This window comes from Oncorhynchus nerka, linkage group LG17 (genome assembly GCF_034236695.1).
Source record: "Oncorhynchus nerka isolate Pitt River linkage group LG17, Oner_Uvic_2.0, whole genome shotgun sequence".
Taxonomy (NCBI): domain Eukaryota; kingdom Metazoa; phylum Chordata; class Actinopteri; order Salmoniformes; family Salmonidae; genus Oncorhynchus; species Oncorhynchus nerka.
Genome location: NC_088412.1, coordinates 42418894 through 42441665, shown reverse-complemented (window position 1 = coordinate 42441665; position 22772 = coordinate 42418894). Strand labels below are relative to the sequence as shown.

Below are 22772 nucleotides of genomic sequence, written 5' to 3'. Positions count from 1 at the left end.
TACAGTACTACAGTACCGGACAATATACCTTAACCAACACCTCTCTGTATTTTGATACTTTGTGGATGGGGCCTCCAGAGTGGTGCAAAATGTGTTGCTACAGATACAGGTTCAATACCCGTACCGGGCACCACCGGGAGACCCATGAGACGGCTTTTGGTTTTCATTTAGAATCCTCCAATCCTCTATATGTAATTATTGGCGGAAAGACACTAGTGTTGAGTAATGTGCTGTTAAAAGTGGTGTAGGTCTTATTTATTTAAAGAGCATATTGAAGTTAGAAGCAATAGGATTTGAAGCAATAGCCAACTATTTTAGCACCGTTTCGCGCTGCTCTGAGACAAGCATGGGGACTGGTCTTTAGAAATCAATGAGATTTTTATTTTTCACTGAATGTCCGTTTGGGTATTGGTTAGACTACAATTATACAATTAGGGTGTAGAAATGTTATGCTCTTAGTGTGACCTTTATTTAACTAGACAATTCCCCATTGGGGAATTGAACCCCGGTCTCCTGCGTGGCCGCATGTCACAGGGATTCTTTAGCTAAATAACCCAATACTGTAGCCTACTCCCAACCGTCACGTTGTACAGCTCCATATTTTAAGTTCCATGCTAACGGAAACACAAAGGTTTTTTTTGTTTAATCTTGGAATAGAAACACAATAATATTAATCTAATTTAGCAAAAAAAAAAAAATCAGTCCCATATACTATGTTCTTACAAAAAAGGTTTAAAATTCTCTAGTACAGACACTATTGAAGGCTATGAAGTAGACACTTAAATAACGTGCCATAGAATTCTGCGGCACCATGCAAGCTGTGCTGCAGTACGCTGCAACTTTTAAAGGACGAACCACTGTAAGAATGCTGCTCATTAACTATAGCTCAGCATTCAACATCATAGTACCCTCCAAGCTCATTATTAAGCTCAAGGCCCTGGGTCTGAACCCCGCCCTGTGCAACTGGGTCCTTCCTGACGGGCCGCCCCCAGGTGATTAAGGTAGGAAACAACACCTCCACTTCGCTTATCCTCAACACTGGGGTCCCAGAAGGATGCCTGCTCAGCCCCCTACTGTACGCCCTGTTCACCCATGACTGAGTGGCCACGCACGTCTCCAACTCAATCATCAAGTTTGCAGATGACACAACAGCAGTTGGCCTGATTACCAACAATGACAAGACAGACTACAGGGAAGAGGAGGGTGAGGGACCAGGAAGTGTGGTCCCAGGAAAATAACCTCTCAGCCAATGTCAACAAAAGAGCTGACCGTGGACTTCAGGAAACAGCAGAGGGGGCATCTAACTCAAGGTCATCAGACTGTTAAATAGCCATCACTAGCACATTAGAGGCTGCTGCCCTTTATACATAGACTTGAAATCACTGGCCACTTTAATAATGGAACACTAGTCACTTTAATAATGTATACATATTTTGCATTACTCATCTCATCTACTGAATTCTATCCTATTCTCCTGTATCTTATTCTACTGTCACAGCCCCTCTGCATTGCAGGGGCGGTTCCTCCTGCAGGCAGAGAAGGGTCGTTAGTGATTGGAGCCACCTGGGCTCAGGGTATTTAAACTGCTTCACTATCCACTCGTCTCTCTCTCTCTCTCTCTGCTCCTCCAGATATGATCCTGTTTTCTTTGTTCCTTTATAATTTATGTAGTTTTCACTCAGTCATATTCACACACACAGATTCACGCATCCCTACACTTTACATACACCTTACATTATGATACTGTCACACCTCATTCCTTTTTCTTAGTTTAAAGTTAATCGTTCTTGGTTTATAATAAATAACCTTTTGATTGGCCTATACCTGTTCGTGTCCCCTCATTTTTGCCACAGGCTATGAGCCAGCCTGTGACACTACTTAGTTTATGACTAAGATACATTGCTCGTCCAAATATTTATATATTCTTAATTCCATTCCTTTATTTTAGATTTGTGTGTATTGTTAGATATTACTGCACTGTTGGAGCTAGAAACACAAGCATTTCGTTACACCTGCAATAACATCTGCTAAACACGTGTATGTGACAAATACATTTGATTTCATTTGATCCAGTCGTGTAAGACCACTGGAACTCGGTCTGTGACATGTTTGAGAGGTTGGTGGAGCAGTGGTGGGCAGTGACAGACGTGCTGTCCAACCGGACTGTCACCAAGCTGCATGAGACCAGGACTCTCGAGCTCCCAGAAAACCACTGGCAAATAATGACAGAGATCAAGTATGTCTTGGCAGCCCTAAAATGAGCAACCACCGCCATGTCATCTGAAAGGTGTCCATCTTCAACCTACACCCCATCACATTCAGGCTCCTGCAAACACATCTCCTCTGCAGAAAGGATGACAGTCCCTCGGAAAACACATGCAGGTATTAATGTATATTAAAATTAGGCTATATTGTATGTAGGTTAATACAGTGTTGTTAAAATTAGCATATATTGTAGGATAATAGTAGCCAAATGTTGTTTCAGTCATTGTCTTATTGAGAGTATTAGAATAAACAAAACCATTCATTTTTTTGCATATTTATGAAAAATCTTTTTGAAGAATAGAATATGCGAAATGGTATAATATTTATTTCAAAATGCCTTTAATATCACATTTAAATAAATGTTTTAATTTAGAAAATTAAATTAAAAAGGTTTTAACATTTGGCTGCTTCTCCATGAAAACGTCTGTTCCTCGTACGCATGCAATTCACACAGGAGTAGGTTATCAGGGGAAACATGATTTTATTTAGTCAAGTTAATCTGCCAGGGTGCTAAAAAGGAGTAAAAATGTGCATTTGAATTTACGAAATGTCTGATCAATTTTATTCAAATCGTCTAAGAAAATTCTCTCTCAATACAACAAAATTCTATGTTGATAAATCAAATGCATCAAAACCATAGCTTTAATGAAATGTAGGCCCTATTAATGCCTCTAAATATAGGTTATCAAGTCACAAAGCCGTTTAAAATGCCGACATCAGCGAATGCAATGCTGAACCTGGGCCGGGATTCATCACCTTGGAATTGACAGCGCCACAAATGCAGCGCCAAAGATTATCCTAAACAGGCATAGTCAGCGGAGCTCCGTGGTGCATGGAATGAATGGAAAGCGCCTCCATCTTTTATTTTCTATAGGTCATGTCATTTTAGTCTGTGGGAAAAAAATAACAGTTAATGAGGGTCGGCAGCAAAATTGACAGAAATGTGCATCCCTTTTGTCTCCATCTTTCAATGTAAACTGTAAATTATTCTGTCTGTAATGTTATTTTAATTGCGTGTTCGAACCCCAGGAAGACTAAAATCAAATCAAATCGTATTTGTCTCATGCGCCAAATACAATTGATGTAGACCTTACTGCCTACTTACAAGCCCTTAACCAGCAATGCAGTTTAAAGAAAATAGAGTTAAGAAAATATGACTAAATAAACTAAAGTAAAAAATGCTTTAAAAAGTAACGTTAAAATAACAATAATGAGGCTTTATACTGGGGGTACTGATACCAAGTCAAGGCCTTCCTCTGACAAACCTAGTATTAAGGTCCTGGATGGCAGGAATCTTGACGCCAGTGATGTACTGGGCTGTTACACACTACCCTCTGTAGTGCCTTACGGTCAGATGCCTAGCAGTTGCAATACCAGGGAGTGATGCAACCAGTCAACTTTTTGAGGATCATGGGGAAAGGGAGTTGTACTGCCCTTTTCATGACTTTCTTGGTGTGTTTGGACCATGATAGTTTTTGGTGATTTCGACCTGCTCTACTACAGCCCATTTGATGTGAACGGTGGCGTGTTCAGCCCTCCTTTTCCTGTAGTCCACGATCATCTCATTTGTCTTGCTCAATTTGAGTGAGAGGTTGTTGTCCTGGCACCACACTGCCAGGTCTCTCTGACATCCTCCCTTTAGGTTGTCTATTCGTTGACGGTGATCAGGCCAACCACCATTGTCGTCAGTAAACTTAATGATTCGTGTTGGATTCGTGCTTGAACAAGCAGCCGTGGGTGAACAGGGAGTACAGGAGGGGACTGAGCACACACCCCAGAGGGGCCCCTCAATTAGCGTGGCAGATGCGTTGTTGCCTACCCTTACCACCTGGGGGAGGCCCGTCAGGAATTCCATGATCCAGTTGCAAAGGGAGGTGTTTAGTCCCAGGGTCCTTAGCTTAATGATGAGCTTTGTGGGCACTATGGTGTTGAACGCTGAGCTGTAGTCAATGAACAGCATTCTCACATAAGTGTTCCTTTTGTCCAGGTGGGAAAGGGAAGTGTGGAGTGCGATTGAGTTGTCTGTTGGGGCGTTATGCAAATTGGAGTGGGTCTAGGGTTTCTGGGATAATGGTGTTGATGTGTTGATGTGAGCCATGACCAGCCTTTCAAAGCACCTCATGGCTACAGACATGAGTGCTACGGGGAAGTAGTCATTTAGGCAGGTTACCTTCGCTTTCTTTGGCACAGGGACTATGGTGGTCTGGTTGAAACATAGGTATTAGGTATTACAGACTCGGCCAGCTGGTCTGCACATTTTTATTTCACCTTTATTTAACCAGGTAGGCTAGTTGAGAACAAGTTCTCATTGACACATTGGCCAAGATAAAGCAAAGCAGTTCGACACATACAACAACACAGAGTTACACATGGAATAAACAAACATACAGTCAATAATACAGTAGAAAAAGTCTATATACAGTGTGTGCAAATAAGGTAAGATAAGGGAGGTAAGGCAATAAATAGGCCATGATGGCAAAGTAATTACAATATACGAATTAAACACTGGAGTGATTGATGTGCAGAAGATGAATGTGCAAGTAGAGATACTGGGGTGCAAAGGAGCAAGATAAATAAATAAATACATTAAGGGATGAGATAGGTGGATGGGCTATTTACAGATCAGCTATGTACAGGTGCAGTGATCTGTGAGCTGTTCTGACAGCTGGTGCTTAAAGCTAGTGAGGGAGAAAAGAGTCTCCAGCTTCAGTGATTTTTGCAGTTCGTTCCGGTCATTGGCAGCAGAGAACTGGAAGGAAAGGCGATCAAAGGAGGATTTGGCTTTGGGGGCGACCAGTGAGATATACCTGCTGGAGCGCGTGCTACGGGTGGATGCTGCTATGGTGACCAGTGTGCTGAAATAAGGCGGGGCTTTATCTAGCAAAGACTTGTAGATTACCTGGAACCAGTGGGTTTGGAGACTAGTATGAAGCGAGGGCCAGCCAACGAGAGCGTACAGGTCGCAGTGGTGGGTAGTATATGGGGCTTTGGTGACAAAACAGATGGCACTGTGATAGACCGCATTCCAATTTGTTGAATAGTGTTGGAGGCTATTTTGTAAATGACATCGCCAAAGTCGAGGATCAGTAGGATGGTCAGTTTTACGATGGTATGTTTGGCAGCATGAGTGAAGGATGCTTTGTTGCGAAATAGGAAGCCGATTCTAGATTTAATTTTGGATTGGAGATGCTTAATGCGTGTCTGGAAGGAGAATTTACAGTCTAACCAGACACAAAGCTGTTAAGTCTGCCGATAAGAATGTGGTGATTGACAGAGTCGAAAGCCTTGGCCAGTTCGATGAAGACGGCTGCACAGTGATGTCTCTTATCGATGGCGGTTATGATATTGTTTAGGACCTTGAGCGTGGCTGAGGTGTACCCATGACCAGCTTTGAAACCAGATTGCATAGCGGAGAAGGTACGGTGGGATTTGAAATGGTCAGTAATCTGTTTGTTAACTTGGCTTTCGAAGACCTTAGATAGGCAGAGTAGGATAGATATAGTTCTGTAGCAGTTTGGGTCTAGAGTGTCTCCCCCTTTGAAGAGGGAGATGATCGCGGCAGCTTTGCAATCTTTAGGATTCTCAGACGATACGAAAGAGAGGTTGAACAGGCTAGTAATAGGGGTTGCAACAATTTTGGCAGATCATTTTAGAAAGAGAGGGTCCAGATTGTCTGTCCCGGCTGATTTGTAGGGGTCCAGATTTTGCAGCTCTTTCAGAACATCAGCTATCTGGATTTGGATGAAGGAGAAATGGGGGAGGCTTGGGCGAGTTGCTGTGGGGAGTGCAGGGCAGTTGACCGGGGTAGGGGTAGCCAGGTGGAAAGCATGGCCAGCCGTAGAAAAATGCTTTTTGAAATTCTCAATTATGGTGGATTGATCGGTGGTGACAGTGTTTCCTAGCCTCAGTGCAGTGGGCATCTGGGAGGAGGTGCTCTTATTCTCCTTCGACTTTACAGTGTCCCAGAACTTTTTTGAGTTTGTGCTACAAGATGCAAATTTCTGGATGAAAATGCTAGCCTTAGCTTTCCTAACTGCCTGTGTATATTGGTTCCTAACTTCCCTGAAAAATTGCATTTCAAGGGGGCTATTCGATGCTAATGCAGTACGCTACGGGATGTTTTTCTGCTGGTCAAGGGCAGTCAGGCCTGGAGTGAACCAAGGTCTATATCTGTTCCTGGTTCTACATTTTTTGAATGGGGTATGCTTATTTAAGATTGTGAGGAAGGCACTTTTAAAGAATAACCAGGCATCCTCTACTGACGGGATGAGGTCAATTTCCTTCCAAGATACCCGGGCCAGGTCAATGAGAAAGGACATGCTCTATGAGGACACGTCCTGGTAATCTGTCTGGCCCCGCGGCCTTGTGAATGTTGACATGTTTAAAGATCTTGCTCACATCAGATATGGAGAGTGTGATCACAAAGTCGTCCAGAACAGCTGGTGCTCTCATGCATGCTTCAGTGTTGCTTTCCTCGAGGCGAGCATAAAAGGCATTTAGCCCATCTGTTAGGCTCACGTCACTTGGCAGCTCGCGGCTGGGTTTCCTCTTTGTAGTCCGTAATAGTTTGCAAGCCCAGCCACATCCGACGAGTGTCAGGACTCAATCTTAGCCCTGTATTGATGCTTTGCCTGATGGTTGATTGTTTGTCTGAGGGCATAGCGGGATTTCTTATAAGCTTCCAGATTAGTGTCCCGCTCCTTGAAACGGCAGCTCTAACCTTTAGCTCAGAGCGGATGTTGCAATCCATGGCTTCTGGTTGGGATATGTACGGTCACTGTGGGGACAACAACATCGATGCCCTTATTGATGAAGCCGGTGACTGAGGTGGTATACTCCTCAATGCCATTGTATGAATCCTAAAATATATTTCAGTCTGTGCTAGCAAAACCGTCCTGTAGCGTAGCATCCACGTCAACTGACCACTTCCGTATTGAGCAAGTCACTGGTACTTACTGCTTTAGTTTTTGCTTGTAAGCAAGAATCAGGAGGATAGAAATATGGTCAAATTATCCAACTGGATTGCGAGGGAGAGCTTTGTACGCGTCTCTGTGTGTGGTGTAAAGGTGGTGTAGAGTTTTTTTCCTCTGGATGTGACATGCTGGTAGAAAGGATGTAAAACATATTTAAGTTTGCCTGCATTAAAGTCCACGGCCACTAGGAGCGCTGCTTCTGGATGAGCATTTTCTTGTTTGGGAGATAAGTGTTCAGTCAAAAAAGACAGACACGCCTCTATAGGTCAATTAGAAAATGGACACACATCTGTTGACCAATAAGGAGTGGCAGACAGCAAAGTGGCACTGATGACCTCAGACAGAGACAACCTCAATCAGTATTGACTGGGTCATTGTATGTGTGCGGTTTATTCATCAAGTATTTATGTAGGCAACTCAGTTGAAGCAACCTCTGAAGACTATCTAAAAACATACCTTGTTGCTGAACGGAAAGAGCAACACTATATAACCATTGAACCCAGTCTTGGGTATGATAGCTTTCACACAGACATATCTACTAACACTATAGCTGAAATTACAGCACAACTTCCTTAAGTGTCCTCTTCCCTGAAACTCACACACAATACAACGCATTGTGCTTAACAGTAAAAGAGAAATTGAGAAGGAAAGAGAAAAGGAAGGAGAGAGAAAGACTGCTTTGCCTGTGTGGGTGGCTTCCTGGATGACTGGGTAGAACTGTACTGAGATATCAGGGTGTGTGTGTGTTTCCCCTCAGCTGGGCTGCTGCTATTGTTATCACACTGCCTATCAGTAAACAGGCTCAGGGAGGTGGCATGGGTGTGTGTGTCTGGGGGGCAGACAGACCCAAGTCCTTTTTCCTGCACAGAACACGTTGTTTAGAGCCTCTAGCTCAGGGCCGATGATTTTTCATATAATATTTAGCTGATGCCAGGAAGGTGAAGGAGGTTAGGGAGTACAAGGGGGGTTAGGGAGAAAGGCCAGGGAGGGTAGAGAGAGAGGCAGGGGTTACAGCAACAACAAAAAATACCATCACTGAAATTTAAGTTGATCTCAGATCGATTGTCTGCGGGGCCAAGTTAACCTCCCCTTTCATGTAAAAAACGTATGCTTTTTGGGAAAAGGATAATTGTTATTATGTTTTAATATAAAATTATATAAAATGTACCCTGTTTTCTCCCCAATTTCCTGGTTTCCAATTGGTAGTTACAGTCTTGTCTCATTGCTGCAAATCCCGTACGGACTCGGGAGAGGCGAAGGTCGAGAGCCATGCGTCCTCCAAAACACAACCCAACCAAGACATAATGCCCACTTAACCCAGAAGCCAGCGGCACCAATGTGTCGGAAGAAAAACCGTGCACCTGGCAACCGTACACTGCACCCGGCCCGCCACAGGAGTCGCTAGTGCACAATGGGAGAAGGACATCCCTGCCGGCCAAACCCTCCTCTATTGTGCGCCACCCCATGGGTCTCCCAGCCGTGGCCGGCTTCGTCAAAGCCTGGACTCAAACCCAGAATCTCTAGTGACACAGCTAGCACTGTGATGCAGTGCCTTAGACCACTGCACCACTCGGGAGGCCAGAGGATAATTTTGTACATGTATTAAACTGCGAGTTTGACCAATTCCAGTCCTCTTGCTTAGGGGTTCCGGGGTCCTCGCCAGGATAATTTCTATGTAGATGGACTTTTTGAAAGGACATTCTACTCCAAATTGTATGAAAATAAAATTATGCTGACATATAATTTCCACCTCCAGAAATGAATCCAATAACATATTTTTAAGTTTGTTAAGATTGTTAAGTTATTTTTTATTTATCCCTTATTTTACCAGGTAAGACACAGGGGTTAACACCCCTACTCTTATGGTAAGTGTCATGGGATCTTTAGTGACTACAGAGAAGTCAGGACACCCGTTCAACGTCCCAAACCGAAAGAAGGCACCCTACACAGGGCAATGTCCCCAATCACTGCCCTGGGGCATTGGGATATTTTTTGGACCAGAGAAAAGAACACCTCCTACAGGCCCTCCATCACCACTTCCAGCAGCATCTGGTCTCCCATCCAGGGACCGACCAGGACCAATCCTGCTTAGCTTCAAAGGCAAGCCAGCACTGGGATGCAGGGTGGTATGCTGCTATCTAAACTTGCAGTAATCATGGTCGAATGATTACTGCAAGGGGGGCCCCATTGACAGAAAAATGAGTAGAATTGCATGAAATTAGATATGAAATCGCTAAATCTTCGATCCACCCCATGGCAAAATATGTCGAATTGCAGCAAACTTCCTTTAAAACTAACATTTACGGACGATGACACAATTCGACTTACGGTGATTCTGATTCTTTGTAGCCCCCAAGAGAGTATAGGGAAGTGTGAACTTCCAAAATGGCAGATCAGGGCCAACCACTCTTTTTAGGTTATAGCTTGGTGAATTTGGTTTTGTTCACTTGGTAGGTCACCAGACAACTCCAAAAGCTTTCATTGGGAACCACCATTGAGTTGTAGGGTTGGGCCATGTAAGCCATGTGCAGGTATGGATAGCACAGCGATTCACATGGATCTAGGGTATAAGTGTGTGTATGCGTGTGATTGCGTGTGTGTATACGTGGGATTGCGTGTGTGTATACGTGGGATTGTGTGTGTATGCGTTAGGGGCGGCAGGTAGTCTAGTGGTTAGAGCGTTGGGCCAAAAGGTTGCTGGATCGAATCCCCAAGCTGACAAGGTAAAAATCTGTCGTTCTGCCCCACTGTTCTCCGGTAGGCTGGCATTGTAAATAAGTATTCTTAACTGACTTGCCAGGTAAAATAAAAACATCGCCACCCACCTCGATTGTCTTGCCCCAGGCGTTCCTTCTTGACGTTGAGGGTCGACTCCCTCAGTCTCTCCAGATCCTGTTGGTACATCTCCCTCTGTCTCTCCAGCTCCTCTCTCTTCTCCTCCAGCCTCCTGCACTCCTCCTCTCTCTGCCTCAGACTGTCCTCTGCGGCCTCTGCCTGCAATCGGTGGCGCTCCCGCTCGCTCTCCCAACGAGCCTGGGTAGAAACAAGATTCAACCTGACTGAATACAGACTGGAATAATACTCCATTAAGTAAAAGTCACAGGGTGAGTTTGAGGTCGTCTTGTTTTGGCGGGAATTATCATGATCGTATTAAGGTGGTTCCCTTTTACTAGTATTATGAGATTTAATGATCTACATAGTGCAATTGTAATGAAGACAAACTGGAGGGCAACCATAAATCTAATTTCGACTGTGTCCCACCTGCTCCTGTCGGTGCAGTAATTGCAACTTGTGGAAGCTGGCCAGCTCCTCCCTCTGCAGGGCCAGCATCCTCTGTTTCTCCTGCTCCATGAGCACGTTGCCACGGTGACGGCCAGGGAAGGAGGCACGCTCAGTGAGGGAGCTGCGCTGCAGCTTGATGTGGCGGTCTTGCTGGGTGATGATGGCCTAAATCAAATCAAAATCAAATCAAATGTATTTGTCACATACACATGGTTAGCAGATGTTAATGCGAGTGTAGCGAAATGCTTGTGCTTCTCGTTCCGACAATGCAGTAATAACCAACGAGTAATCTAGCCTAACAATTCCAAAACTACTACCTTATACACACAAATGTAAAGGGATAAAGAATATGTACATAAAGATATATGAATGAGTGATGGTACAGAACGGCATGCAGTAGATGCAGTAGATGGTATTGAGTACAGTATTTACATATGAGATGAATAATGTAGGGTATGTAAACATTATATTAAGTAGCATTGTTTGAAGTGGCTAGTGATATATTTTACATCAATTTCCATCAATTCCCATTATTAAAGTGGCTGGAGTTGAGTCAGTGTGTTGGCAGCAGCCACTCAATGTTAGTGGTGGCTGTTTAACAGTCTGATGGCCTTGAGAGAGAAGCTGTTATTCAGTCTCTCGGTCCCCGCTTTGATGCACCTATACTGACCTCGCTTCTGGATGATAGCGGGGTGAACAGGCAGTGGCTCGGGTGGTTGTTGTCCTTGATGATCTTTATGGCCTTCCTGTGACATCGGGTGGTGTAGGTGTCCTGGAGGGCAGGTAGTTTGCCCCCGGTGATGCGTTGTGCAGACCTCACTACCCACTGGAGAGCCTTACGGTTGTGGGCGGAACAGTTGCCGTACCAGGCGGTGATACAGCCCGACAGGATGCTCTCGATTGTGCATCTGTAGAAGTTTGTGAGTGCTTTTGGTGACAAGCCAAATTTCTTCAGCCTCCTGAGGTTGAAGAGGTGCTGCTGCGCCTTCTTCACGATGCTGTTTGTGTGGGTGGACCAATTCAGTTTGTCTGTGATGTGTACGCCGAGGAACATAAAACTTACTACCCTCTCCACTACTGTCCCATCGATGTGGATAGGGGGGTGCTCCCTCTGCTGTTTCCTGAAGTCCACAATCATCTCCTTAGTTTTGTTGACGTTGAGTGTGAGGTTATTTTCCTGACACCACACTCCGAGGGCCCTCACCTCCTCCCTGTAGGCCGTCTCGTTGTTGTTGGTAATCAAGCCTACCACTGTAGTGTCGTCCGCAAACTTGATGATTGAGTTGGAGGCGTGCATGGCCACGCAGTCGTGGGTGAACAGGGAGTACAGGAGAGGGCTCAGAACGCACCCTTGTGGGGCCCCAGTGTTGAGGATCAGCGGGGTGGAGATGTTGTTACCTACCCTCACCACCTGGGGGCGGCCCGTCAGGAAGTCCAGTACCCAGTTGCACAGGGCAGGGTCGAGACCCAGGGTCTCGAGCTTGATGACGAGTTTGGAGGGTACTATGGTGTTAAATGCCGAGCTGTAGTCGATGAACAGCATTCTCACATAGGTATTCCTCTTGTCCAGATGGGTTAGGGCAGTGTGCAGTGTGGTTGAGATTGCATCGTCTGTGGACCTATTTGGGCGGTAAGCAAATTGGAGTGGGTCTAGGGTGTCAGGTAGGGTGGAGGTGATATGGTCCTTGACTAGTCTCTCAAAGCACTTCATGATGACGGAAGTGAGTGCTACGGGGTGGTAGTCGTTTAGCTCAGTTACCTTAGCTTTCTTGGGAACAGGAACAATGGTGGCCCTCTTGAAGCATGTGGGAACAGCAGACTGGGATAAGGTTTGATTGAATATGTCCGTAAACACACCAGCCAGCTGGTCTGCGCATGCTCTGAGGGCGCGGCTGGGGATGCCGTCTGGGCCTGCAGCCTTGCGAGGGTTAATACGTTTAAATGTTTTACTCACGTCGGCTGCAGTGAAGGAGAGTCCACATATTTTGGTTGCGGGCCGTGTCAGTGGCACTGTATTGTCCTCAAAGTGGGCAAAAAAGTTATTTAGTCTGCCTGGGAGCAAGACATCCTGGTCTGTGACGGGGCTGGTTTTCCTTTTGTAATCCGTGATTGACTGTAGACCCTGCCACATACCTCTTGTGTCTGAGCCGTCTAATTGCGGATTGGGGAGACTGGTGGAGAGGAGGAGATACATGGGTCAACTTCTGGAAAGCATGAGGCTTGTGGTCACGGACCATAAGCAATCAAAAGACTAGTCTACCAGTCTCCATATGATGTAATTTTATAATTTTCATTGACATGCAGACAGACGGGGTCTGGCGTCTCGCATTGGTTAGTGTAGAAGGCCGCAGACCGATTGATTTTTCCATGCCCAGTCACACACAGGGCTGGAGCAGAGCCACGTACTGGAATGAGCATGTAAGTGAATGTGGAGAGGTTGTTACTGAGGGTATCTAGGGAAATGTGAGTGAGTAGTGCTGTTTTGTTCACCTGCAGGCTGTAGAGTCTCTGAGCATCAACACCAGGTCAAAGAACTAGGGAGACCGAGACCGGAACGGAAAGAGAAGATAAAAATACAACTCTAGGTTTGGACACTGTGGGACTGTACACCTGCGAGAGTATGCAGGTCATGGAAGAACTGGGACATTTCCAGCTCCCAGGAAATGTGTACAGATCCTTGCGACATGAGGCGATGGCAGCGGTGAATGGCACGACAATGGGCCTCAGGATCTCGTCACAGTATCTCTGTACATTCAAATTGCCATAGATAAAATGCAATTGTGTTTGTTGTCCGTAGCTTATGCCTGCTCATACCATAACCACCATAACCACGACATCAGCAAACCACTCGTCCACAGGACGCCATACACGCTGTCTGCCATCTACCCGGGAACAGTTTAAAACGGGATTCAGCCGTCAAGAGCACAATTCTCCAGCGTGCCAGTGGCCACCAATGCCGAACTGCAGTCAGGTCAAGACCCTGGTGAGGACGCCGAGCACGCAGACAAGCTTTCCCTAAACATTTTCTGACAGTTTGTGCAGAAATTCTTTGGTTGTGCAAACCCACAGTTTCATCAGCTGTCCGGGTGGCTGATCCGACAGCCGGATGTGGAGATCCTGGGCTAAGGTGGTTACACGTGGTCTGCGGTTGTGAGGCTGGTTGGATTTACTGCTAAATTCTCTAAAATGACATTGGATGCAGCTTATGGTGAGAAATTAACATTTAATTTACTGGCAACAGCTCTGCTGGACATTCCTGAAGTCAGTATGCCAATTGCATGCTCCCCCAAAACTTGAGACATCTGTGGCATTGTGTTGTGTGACCAAACTGCACATTTTAGAGTGGTATTTTATTGTCCCCAGCACAAGGTGCACCTGTGTAATGATCATGCTGTTTAATCAGCTTCTTGATATGCCACACATGTCAGGTGGATGGATTACTCTTTCATTACTAAGTAATGATAGCGTAAAGAAGCTTTTGTTCTGTCCCCATTTGGAATACTGGGTCATCTAATCTATCTAACTGGAAATACTGGTACAGTTCGCTACCTAACAAACAGTTCAGGTTGAGTAGCCCTGAAAAACATTTCTGCACGACCTGGTGTGATGCTCTTATCACTGTTTACTCAACATAAGCTACACTGCTGGCCCTGTTGTGGGGACAGGGAGTGTGTTGCCCTGGTCACCCTGGAACTTAAGTTGTGGCTCAGTCTGTCCTTTCAAGACATTTCCTCATCCAATTTCTCTGTGTTTGTTAACGTGAGTGAGTGTGTGTGACCAACCGGTGGCTGCTCCAGGGCCTGAATCTCCTTAAGCTGGGTGTCAGAGCAGGCTCTCTGGCTCCTGTCTCTGGCCTTGTCCCCGCCACTGTAGTTCTTCTTCTTCACACTGCCTTCTAACACACACACACACACACACACACACACACACACACACACACACACACACAGGGAATTAGGGCTGGGACGATACCAGTATTGCAATACTCGTTAGTATCGTGGATAGGAAACGAAACACAAAGCGGGAAAACAGCCCTAATGTTGGAAACAAACATCCTAATGATGACATCCCAAGTCACATTTAAGCTATAGCACACAATGTTTTCTGGTATTGCATCAGCCCTAATGGGAATACAATGGTGATAGAGCACATGTAGACCAGGGCAGGCAGGTGGAGGGGACTTACTCTTGTTGAGGATGGTGGGGCTGCTGTCGTAGCCCTCGAAGGTGTCTGCTTTCCTGGGCATAGCCCCGGACCCTAACACCTCCTCTGGACGTGGCACTAGCTCTGTCACACCAGACAACAACAGGTTCTGAAGGTTCTCCACTGGAGAGCGTGAGCGAGATGGAGGCAGGTAGAAATAAATATTAATAATAATGTTTTAAGAAAGAACAAGAGTAGTGAGGACGGAGCTAACCCTACTATTTTTTACAGTTGGGTACAGTTGCAATCCATATTTTTGTTTTTGTTGGGGGTGCCTGTTTTGCATGTTATTTTGGCATTAATACGTGTCACATATCAGTTTGCAAACAACGTACATTTTTGGGGGGGTTAATAAAGCTGCACAAATGCTCCAAAATGCAGGTGTTTCAGCCTAGCTCAGTGCTTTCTGTGGTGATGGGGCAAGCCAGTGGAAAATACGGAGCGTAGGGGTTGGTAATGTCCTCTAGTTGCGCTATGATTGGCTCAGTGTTCTGTCACTCATGGGGACACTACGTCACCGACAAATCTAAGGGTAGAGCTCGAAAATTCAAGCACCTTGGGTGCTGCCATAGAGTTACATTAGAAGTGCCCAAACACGAAGGCTCAAGGTCATTGGCCACACATAAAATGATGTCGAATCACATTATATTTACAGCAGCTTTGATTGGACTGATCATGTCAACAGCATATTTCAAAATCTTAGCTAGCAAGCTAGCAGTCATCATGAATAAGGTCGAAAATCTACTGGCAAATACTTTTTAATCCTTGTCATATGAAGAGAAATAATGAAGAGAAATTATAGATAAAACGTATCGGTGGCTAACTGCAAGCGTTGCAAAGCATTCACTAGCCTGCTATTCAGTGGAGTGGGTGTGTGGTCTCTTTTCCAAGCTTATAGGGACATTCAACATTGGCCATGGTGTCAATCCAGCATGATTTATGTCGGGCTCAAAACAACTGGAAACTCAGAACTGGAAAATCTGATGGGAACTGGGAAAATACGTTTTGAACGGTCATCCAACTTGGAATTGCAAATCAGGAACTAGGGCCTCTTTCTAGCGCTCTGACCTGAAGATCACTGACGTCATTCACAATTCAACCTTGTTTTTTTCCCAGAGTTCCCAGTTGTCTTGAAAGCACCATAAATCCAGAGAATGGCAGACTTTGATAACAAAGTTTGAGGACAAAATTTGCCCACGTAGGACCTTCCTGAGTCCAAAAATGTCTTGTATGCTGCTGCATAAATGATGTAATATGCCAGGGAGATATGTATACTGTAGCTAAGAAAGTAATACTAAGTGTATGTTGTGTAGTAAGCTGTTAGTAGCCAATGTGTCTCACCGTAATCATTTGGTCCCGTTTCCCCTCCTAATTTCACATACTGTTTTTACTTGGTGGTGCACATGTAGACTATAGCCTGTTTTAGAGAAATGTAATCATTGAATATTGTAAGAGCTTTCATTGTCTGCTTATATGCCCCCTTTATTTATCATACGGTTCTGGCTTGGTGTACAGGAAGAATAATGTAAGAACGGCCCAAGTTCTAGAATTCTGTCGCTGTCCATTTTAAAAGTGCTGAACAAATAGTTATATTGACTACATCTGTCCGAGCTCGCTCATTAATGTCTTAATCGAAATAACGGATTGCCTCTTATCCTCTCGTCGTACACTTAAGCCATATTTTGTACCTCTTAATTGTCAGTAGAAACCACATTTCTTTAAGCAAGTCAGCCATATCAGCAGTTTTTTTAAAGGCAGTAAATGAGGCTGAATGAACTGTTTTGCTGCCAGTCAAGGCTCCGCTGATAGCCAGGTGTAGCAGTGGTAAGGTGTTGGGACACCTTTATTTAGGTCCTAACAGTGTGTGGCCACCGTTTGTCACCGTTATAGTGCAATTAATGTATTGTTTAGTGTTGTGTTTTGTAGTGGGTTTGCAGGAATGCATCTCAAAAGTTTCTTTTTTTTGGTTTGCCCCACCAAGTTGTACATGCTAAAATCGCCACTGGTTGGGTGTCTGTACGTAACACAAACTAATCTAATCAGTCTGAATGATTTGGGAATTACATTAATAATTTGTTGTCTTGTGTTGGATCAAAAACCTATACACTATAACAAAAGCCAGTGTATTGTATTCTGTACTGCACGTGTTGTGTCTGTTGTACCTTCAGTGATGGCTCCCTTGAGCAGCGTCTCCCCCTGGTGGAGGTCTGAGGCGTCACCACGCAGCAGCAGATGGGAGCGTGAGGCGATATCCTCAAGACCAGCCACGGACTCTGCCATGTCTGCAAACAGCTGCAGCTTCTCTGTCAGACCTGCCACGATCTGGCCATCCTTCTGGCTCAGACTATCTGGGAGAGGAGAGAGGGACAGAAGAATAGAGTTCTCAGTAATCAGATTCTCCTAAATAAATGGAATAAAAGAGAAACATTGAGCAAATGTGAATGTTGTTGACTGGTGCATGAGCAAACCCTTATGGCCTAGCATCGACATTACACTACTTTACAAAGATAGGTGGTCTGTCTGACTGTCTGTCTGTCGGTCCGTCGTTAGTTACCTTGGAACTCTTTGAATTTGGGGGCTCGAGCCTCCTCCTCACTGAAGAGCCTCTCTGTGTGTCGACAACTAAGAGAGAGAGAGAGAGAGGAGAGCAAAGGAGAATAGAAAGAGGAAAGGAGAGTTAGCAAAAGAAAGAGCGAGTAAGAGTGACAGCAAGAGGGAGCGAGAGAGAATGAAAAAGAGAGCAAGACACAGACCTACACTGAGAGTAAAAAACATTAGGAACACCTTTCTGATATTGAGTACCCCTTTGCCCACAGAACAGCCAAAACAGCCTCAATTCGTTGGGGCATGGACTACAAAGTGCTGAAAGTGTTCCACATGGATGATGGTCCATGGTGACTCCAATGCCTCCCACTGTTGTGTCAAGTTAGCTGGATGTCCTTTGGGTGGGGGACCCTTCTTGATACTCACAGGAAAATGTTGAGTGTGAAAAACCCAGCAGCGTTGCAGTTCTTGACACAAACCGGTGTGCCTGGCACCTACTACCATACAACTTTCAAAGGCATTTACAGTTGAATTCAGAAGCCAAATACATTTAACCTCAGTTTTTCACAATTCCTGACATTTAATCCTAGTAAAAAGTCCCCGTCTTAGGTCAGTTAGGATCACCACTTAATTTTAAGAATGTGAAATGTCAGAATAATAGTAGAGAGAATGATTTATTTCAGCTTTATTTCTTTCATCACATTTCCAGTGGGTCAGAAGTTTACATACACTCAATTTGTATTTGGTAGCATTGCCTTTAAATTGTATAACTTGGGTCAAGCGTTTTGGGTAGCCTTCCACAAGTTTCCCACAATAAGGGAATTTTGGTTGAATTTTGGCCCATTCCTCCTGACAGAGCTGGTGGAACTGAGTCAGGTTTTAGGCTTCTTTGCTCGCACACGCTTTTTCAGTTCTGCCCACAAATGTTCTTTTGGATTGAGGTCAGGTCTTTGTGATGGCCACTCCAATACCTTGACTTTGTTGTCCTTAAGCATTTTTGCCACAACTTTGGAAGTATGCTTGGGGTCATTGTCCATTTGGAAGACCAATTTGCGACCAAGATTTAACTTCCTGACTGATGTCTTGAGATGTTGCTTCAATATATCCACATAATTTTCGTTCCTCATGATGCCATCTATTTTGTGAAGTGCATCAGTCCATCATGCAGCAAAGCACACCCACAACATGATGTTGCCACCCCCGTGCTTCACGGTTGGGATGGTGTTCTTCGGCTAGCAAGCCTCCCCCTTTTTCCTCCAAACATAGTGATGGTCATTATGGCCAAACAGTTCTATTTTTGTTTCATCAGACCAGAGGACATTTCTCCAAAAAGTACGATCTTTGTCCCGATGTGGAGTTGCAAACCGTAGTCTGGCTTTCTTATGGCAGTTTTGGAGCAGTGGCTTCTTCCTTGCTGAGCGGCCTTTCAGGTTATGTCGCCATAGGACTAGTTTTACTGTGGATATAGATACTTTGTACCTGTTTCCTCCAGCATCTTCACAGTGTCCTTTGCTGTTGTTCCAGGATTGATTTGCACTTTTCGCACCAAAGAACGTTCATCTCTAGGAGACAGAACGCGTCTCCTTCCTGAGCAGTATGACGGCTGCGTGGTCCCATGGTGTTTATACTTGCATACTATTGTTTGTACAGATGAATGTGGTACCTTCATGCATTTGAAAATTGCTCCCAAGGATGAAACAAACTTGTGGAGGTCTACAATTTTTTTTGCTGAGGTTTTGGCTCATGTATTTAGATTTTCCCATGATGTCAAGCAAAGAGGGACAGAGTTTGAAGGTAGGCCTTGAAATACATCCACAGGTACACCTCCAATTGACTCGAATTATGCCAATTAGCCTATCAGAAGCTTCTAAAGCCATGACATAATTTTCTGGAATTTTCCAAGCTGTTTAAAGGCACAGTCAACTTAGTGTATGTAACTTCTGACCCACTGGAGTTGTGATATAAGTGAAATAATCTGTCTTTAAACAATTGTTGGAAAAATGACTTGTGTCATGCACAAAGTAGATGTCCTAACCGACTTGCCAAAACTATAGTTTGTTAACAAGCAATTTGTGGAGTGGTTGAAAAATGAGTTTTAATGACTCCAACCTACGTGTATGTAAACTTCCGACTTCAACTGTACATGTTTCAAGCAGACCACCATCCCTGTGCCCAAGAAAGCGAAGGGGACCTGCCTAAATGACTATAGCACTCATATCGTTAACCATGAAGTGCTTTGAAAGGCTGGTCATGGCTCACATCAACACCATAATCCCGGAAACCCTAGACCCACTCCAATTTGCATACCACCCCAACAGATACACAGATGACACAATCTGAATATCGCTCCACACTGCTTTTTCCCACCTGGACAAAAGGAACACCTATGGGAGAATTCTGTTCATTGACTACAGCTCAGTATTCAACGCCATAGTGCCCACAAATCTCGTCACTAAGCTAAGGACCCTGAGACTAAACACCGCCCTCTGCACACCCCTCAATGGTGTGTGCTTAGTCCCATCCTGTACTCCCTGTTTACCCACGACTGCGTAGCCAAGCACTACTCCAACACCATCATTAAGTTTTCTGACGACACAACAGTGGTAGGCCTGATTACCGACAATGATGAGATAGCCTATAGGGAGGAGGTCACAGACCTGGCAGTGTGGTTTCAGGACAACAATCTCTCCCTTAACATAAGCAAGACAATGGAGCTGCATTGTTGGTAAGGTCTAAAGCTGTTTTATTCGGTGCAAGTGACAAAATTTGATATGATCCTGATGTCAATGGCCACTGACACGCTGGAGAAGTGATAGTACAAGATAGTAGCTACTAATAATTGGATACCACGAAATTGGGGAGAAAAAGGGGGTACATATATATTTTTTAAATTCAATAACCCCACCATTCGAATCCCTGTTTAAACTGTGCTGGGCAGACGGCAGACCCTGGTGTCAAATTCGAACGGTTCGAATGGTGGGGTTATTGAATTTTAAAAATATATATGTACCCCCTTTTTCTCCCCAATTTCGTGGTATCCAATTATTAGTAGCTACTATCTTGTCTCATCGCTACAACTCCCGTACGGGCTCGGGAGAGACGAAGGTCGAAAGTCATGCATCCTCCGCAACACAACCCAACCAAGCCGCACTGCTTCTTCACACAGTGTGCATCCAACCCGGAAGCCAGCCGCACCAATGTGTCGGAGGAAACACCGTGCACCTGGCAACCTTGGTTGGCGTGCACTGCGCCCGGCCCACCACAGGAGTCTCTGGTGCGGGATGAGACAATCCCTACCAGCCAAACCCTCCCTAACCCGGCCAATTGTGCGTCGCCCCACGGACCTCCCGGTCGCGGCCAGTTGCGACAGAGCCTGGGCGCGAACCCAGAGTCTCTGGCAGCACAGCTAGCACTGCAGTACAGCACCCTTAACCACTGCGCCACCCGGGAGGACCACACAATTGAGAGAGATACTGTGAAGAGCTCCTGAGGCCCATTGTCATGCCAGTCATCCACTGCCATCACCTCATGTTTCAGCTTAATTAACGCACAGCCCAGTGTCGTAAGGATCTGTACACAATTTTTGGCAGCTGAAAATGCCCAGTTCTTCCATGGCCTGCATACTCACCAGACATGTCACCCATTGAGCACGTTTGAGATGCTCTGGATTGACGTGTTTGACAGCGTTTTTCAGTTCCCGCCAACATCCAGCAACTGAAGAGGAGTGGGACAAAATTCCACAGGCCACAATCAACAGTCTGATCAACTCTGCAAAGGAGATGTGTCTCGCTGCATGAGGCAGAAATGGTGGTCACTGACTGGTTTTCTGATCTGTGACCAACAGATACGTATCTGTATTCCCAGTCATGTGAAATCCATAGATTATGGCCTAATGAATTTATTTCAATTGGCATATTTCCTTATATGAACTGTAACTCAGTAAAATCTTTGAAATTGTTGCACGTTGCATTTATTTTTTCTGTTCAGTATAATCCCCTTTTCACACAACTCTGCCAACCTGATCTGAACCGTACTGACAGATATATATATATATTTTTTACACTTGTGCTTTGTTTGTAGTATATAATAACACATAGTCCTTGTGCTGTGCCTTGTTAGTTTAGTAATAAAAGAACCAGAACTGGGAAACCTTACCTTTGACCGTCATTCCTGCATTCTTATAGGTACACCATAGTGCCAATATCACTCCTCAACCTAGCTTAAGATACAGTCCATCCTGGTCCTTTTCTTTAACCTGTGTGTGTGTACCTTTCCACTGCCTGGCGGAGGTGTGTCATCCAGGTTTTGCGCTCCTCCTTGGAGGCGGTGTGGATCTCGTACATCTCAGGCTCATTGGGGGAGGCACAGATTAGGAACATGGCCTTCTCCTCATGGGCCACCTCCCGCACAATCAATTTCTGGAGGGAGATCACTGATGGCTTGTTGTCCTGGGGGAGATACGGAAGGCAGCTAGAAGTCAAATTGAAAGAAAATAACACCAGAAAGCAAAATGGAGACACTATTCATAGTTCGAGACCAGGGAATGGTATCTCCAGTCCTCGGGAGACTGATTTGGTATCACACTTCTGACCCAGCTAAGGGAAAAGGGAATACCTAGTCAGTTATACAACTGAATGCCTTCAACTGAAATGTGTCTACGCATTTAAGACAACCCCTCAATCAGAGAGGTGCGGAGGGCTGCCTTTAATCGACATCCACGTCTTCGGGGAACAATGGGTTAACTGCCTTGCAGTTGGGCAGAACGACAGATTTTTACCTTGTCAGCTTGGGGATTTGAGCCGACCACACCTGACTCCAATAATAAACTATTCATGATCTTCAGTTTAGAATGCAATTAGTTTAATCAGCTGTGTTTGCTAGGGATGGGGGGGAGTATGACACCACTCTGGCCCGCAAAGACTGGAGTTGCCCATCCCTCTTTCTAGACAGATATACAGACGACTGCTGTATCTATACTGAACAAAAGTATAAACGCAACATGTAAAGTGTTGATCCCATGTTTCATGAGCTGATATAAAAATATCCTAGGAATGTTTCATATCCACAAAAAGTTGATTTATTTAAAAAAAATGCACATTTGTTTACATCCATGTTAGTCAGCATTTTTCCTTTGCCAAGATAATCCATCCACCTGACATTTGTGGCATATCAAGAAGCTGACTAAACAGCATGATCATTACACAGGTGCAGCTTGTGCTGGGGACAATAGAAGGCCACTCTAAAATGTGCAGTTTTGTCATACAACACAATGCCACAGATGTCTTAAGTTGAGGGAGCGTGCAATCAGCATGCTGACTGCAGGAATGTCCACCAGAGCTGTTGCCAGAGATTGAACTTCTTAAGGCTAGGCATCCCGCTAACGGGACAACTTCCGGTGAAACTGGAGGGCGCGCAATTCAAATAAATTATGGATATTAAACATTTAGGTACATACAAGTGTCTTATCGGTTGAAAGCTTAAATTCTTGTTAATCTACCTGCACTG

At 44.9% G+C, this 22772-nt stretch overlaps 1 protein-coding gene across 3 annotated transcripts in view; it reads right to left on the bottom strand.

Moving 5' to 3' along the window:
• Positions 1-2726: 2726 nt before the first annotated feature.
• The window catches only part of LOC115145278 (rho guanine nucleotide exchange factor 18-like), a 70243-nt gene continuing 50197 nt past the window's right edge, over positions 2727-22772 (bottom strand). For all 3 annotated transcript variants that reach the window (XM_029686717.2, XM_029686719.2, XM_029686718.2), the window contains 8 exons: positions 21537-21715; positions 17278-17345; positions 16886-17071; positions 14706-14846; positions 14303-14415; positions 10500-10685; positions 10064-10271; positions 2727-3155 (listed from right to left, as the gene is read on the bottom strand). In XM_029686717.2, the coding sequence (XP_029542577.1) occupies positions 3151-3155; positions 10064-10271; positions 10500-10685; positions 14303-14415; positions 14706-14846; positions 16886-17071; positions 17278-17345; positions 21537-21715 (1086 nt within the window). In that variant the 3' untranslated portion in view covers positions 2727-3150. The remainder of the gene's footprint in view (positions 3156-10063; positions 10272-10499; positions 10686-14302; positions 14416-14705; positions 14847-16885; positions 17072-17277; positions 17346-21536; positions 21716-22772) is intronic.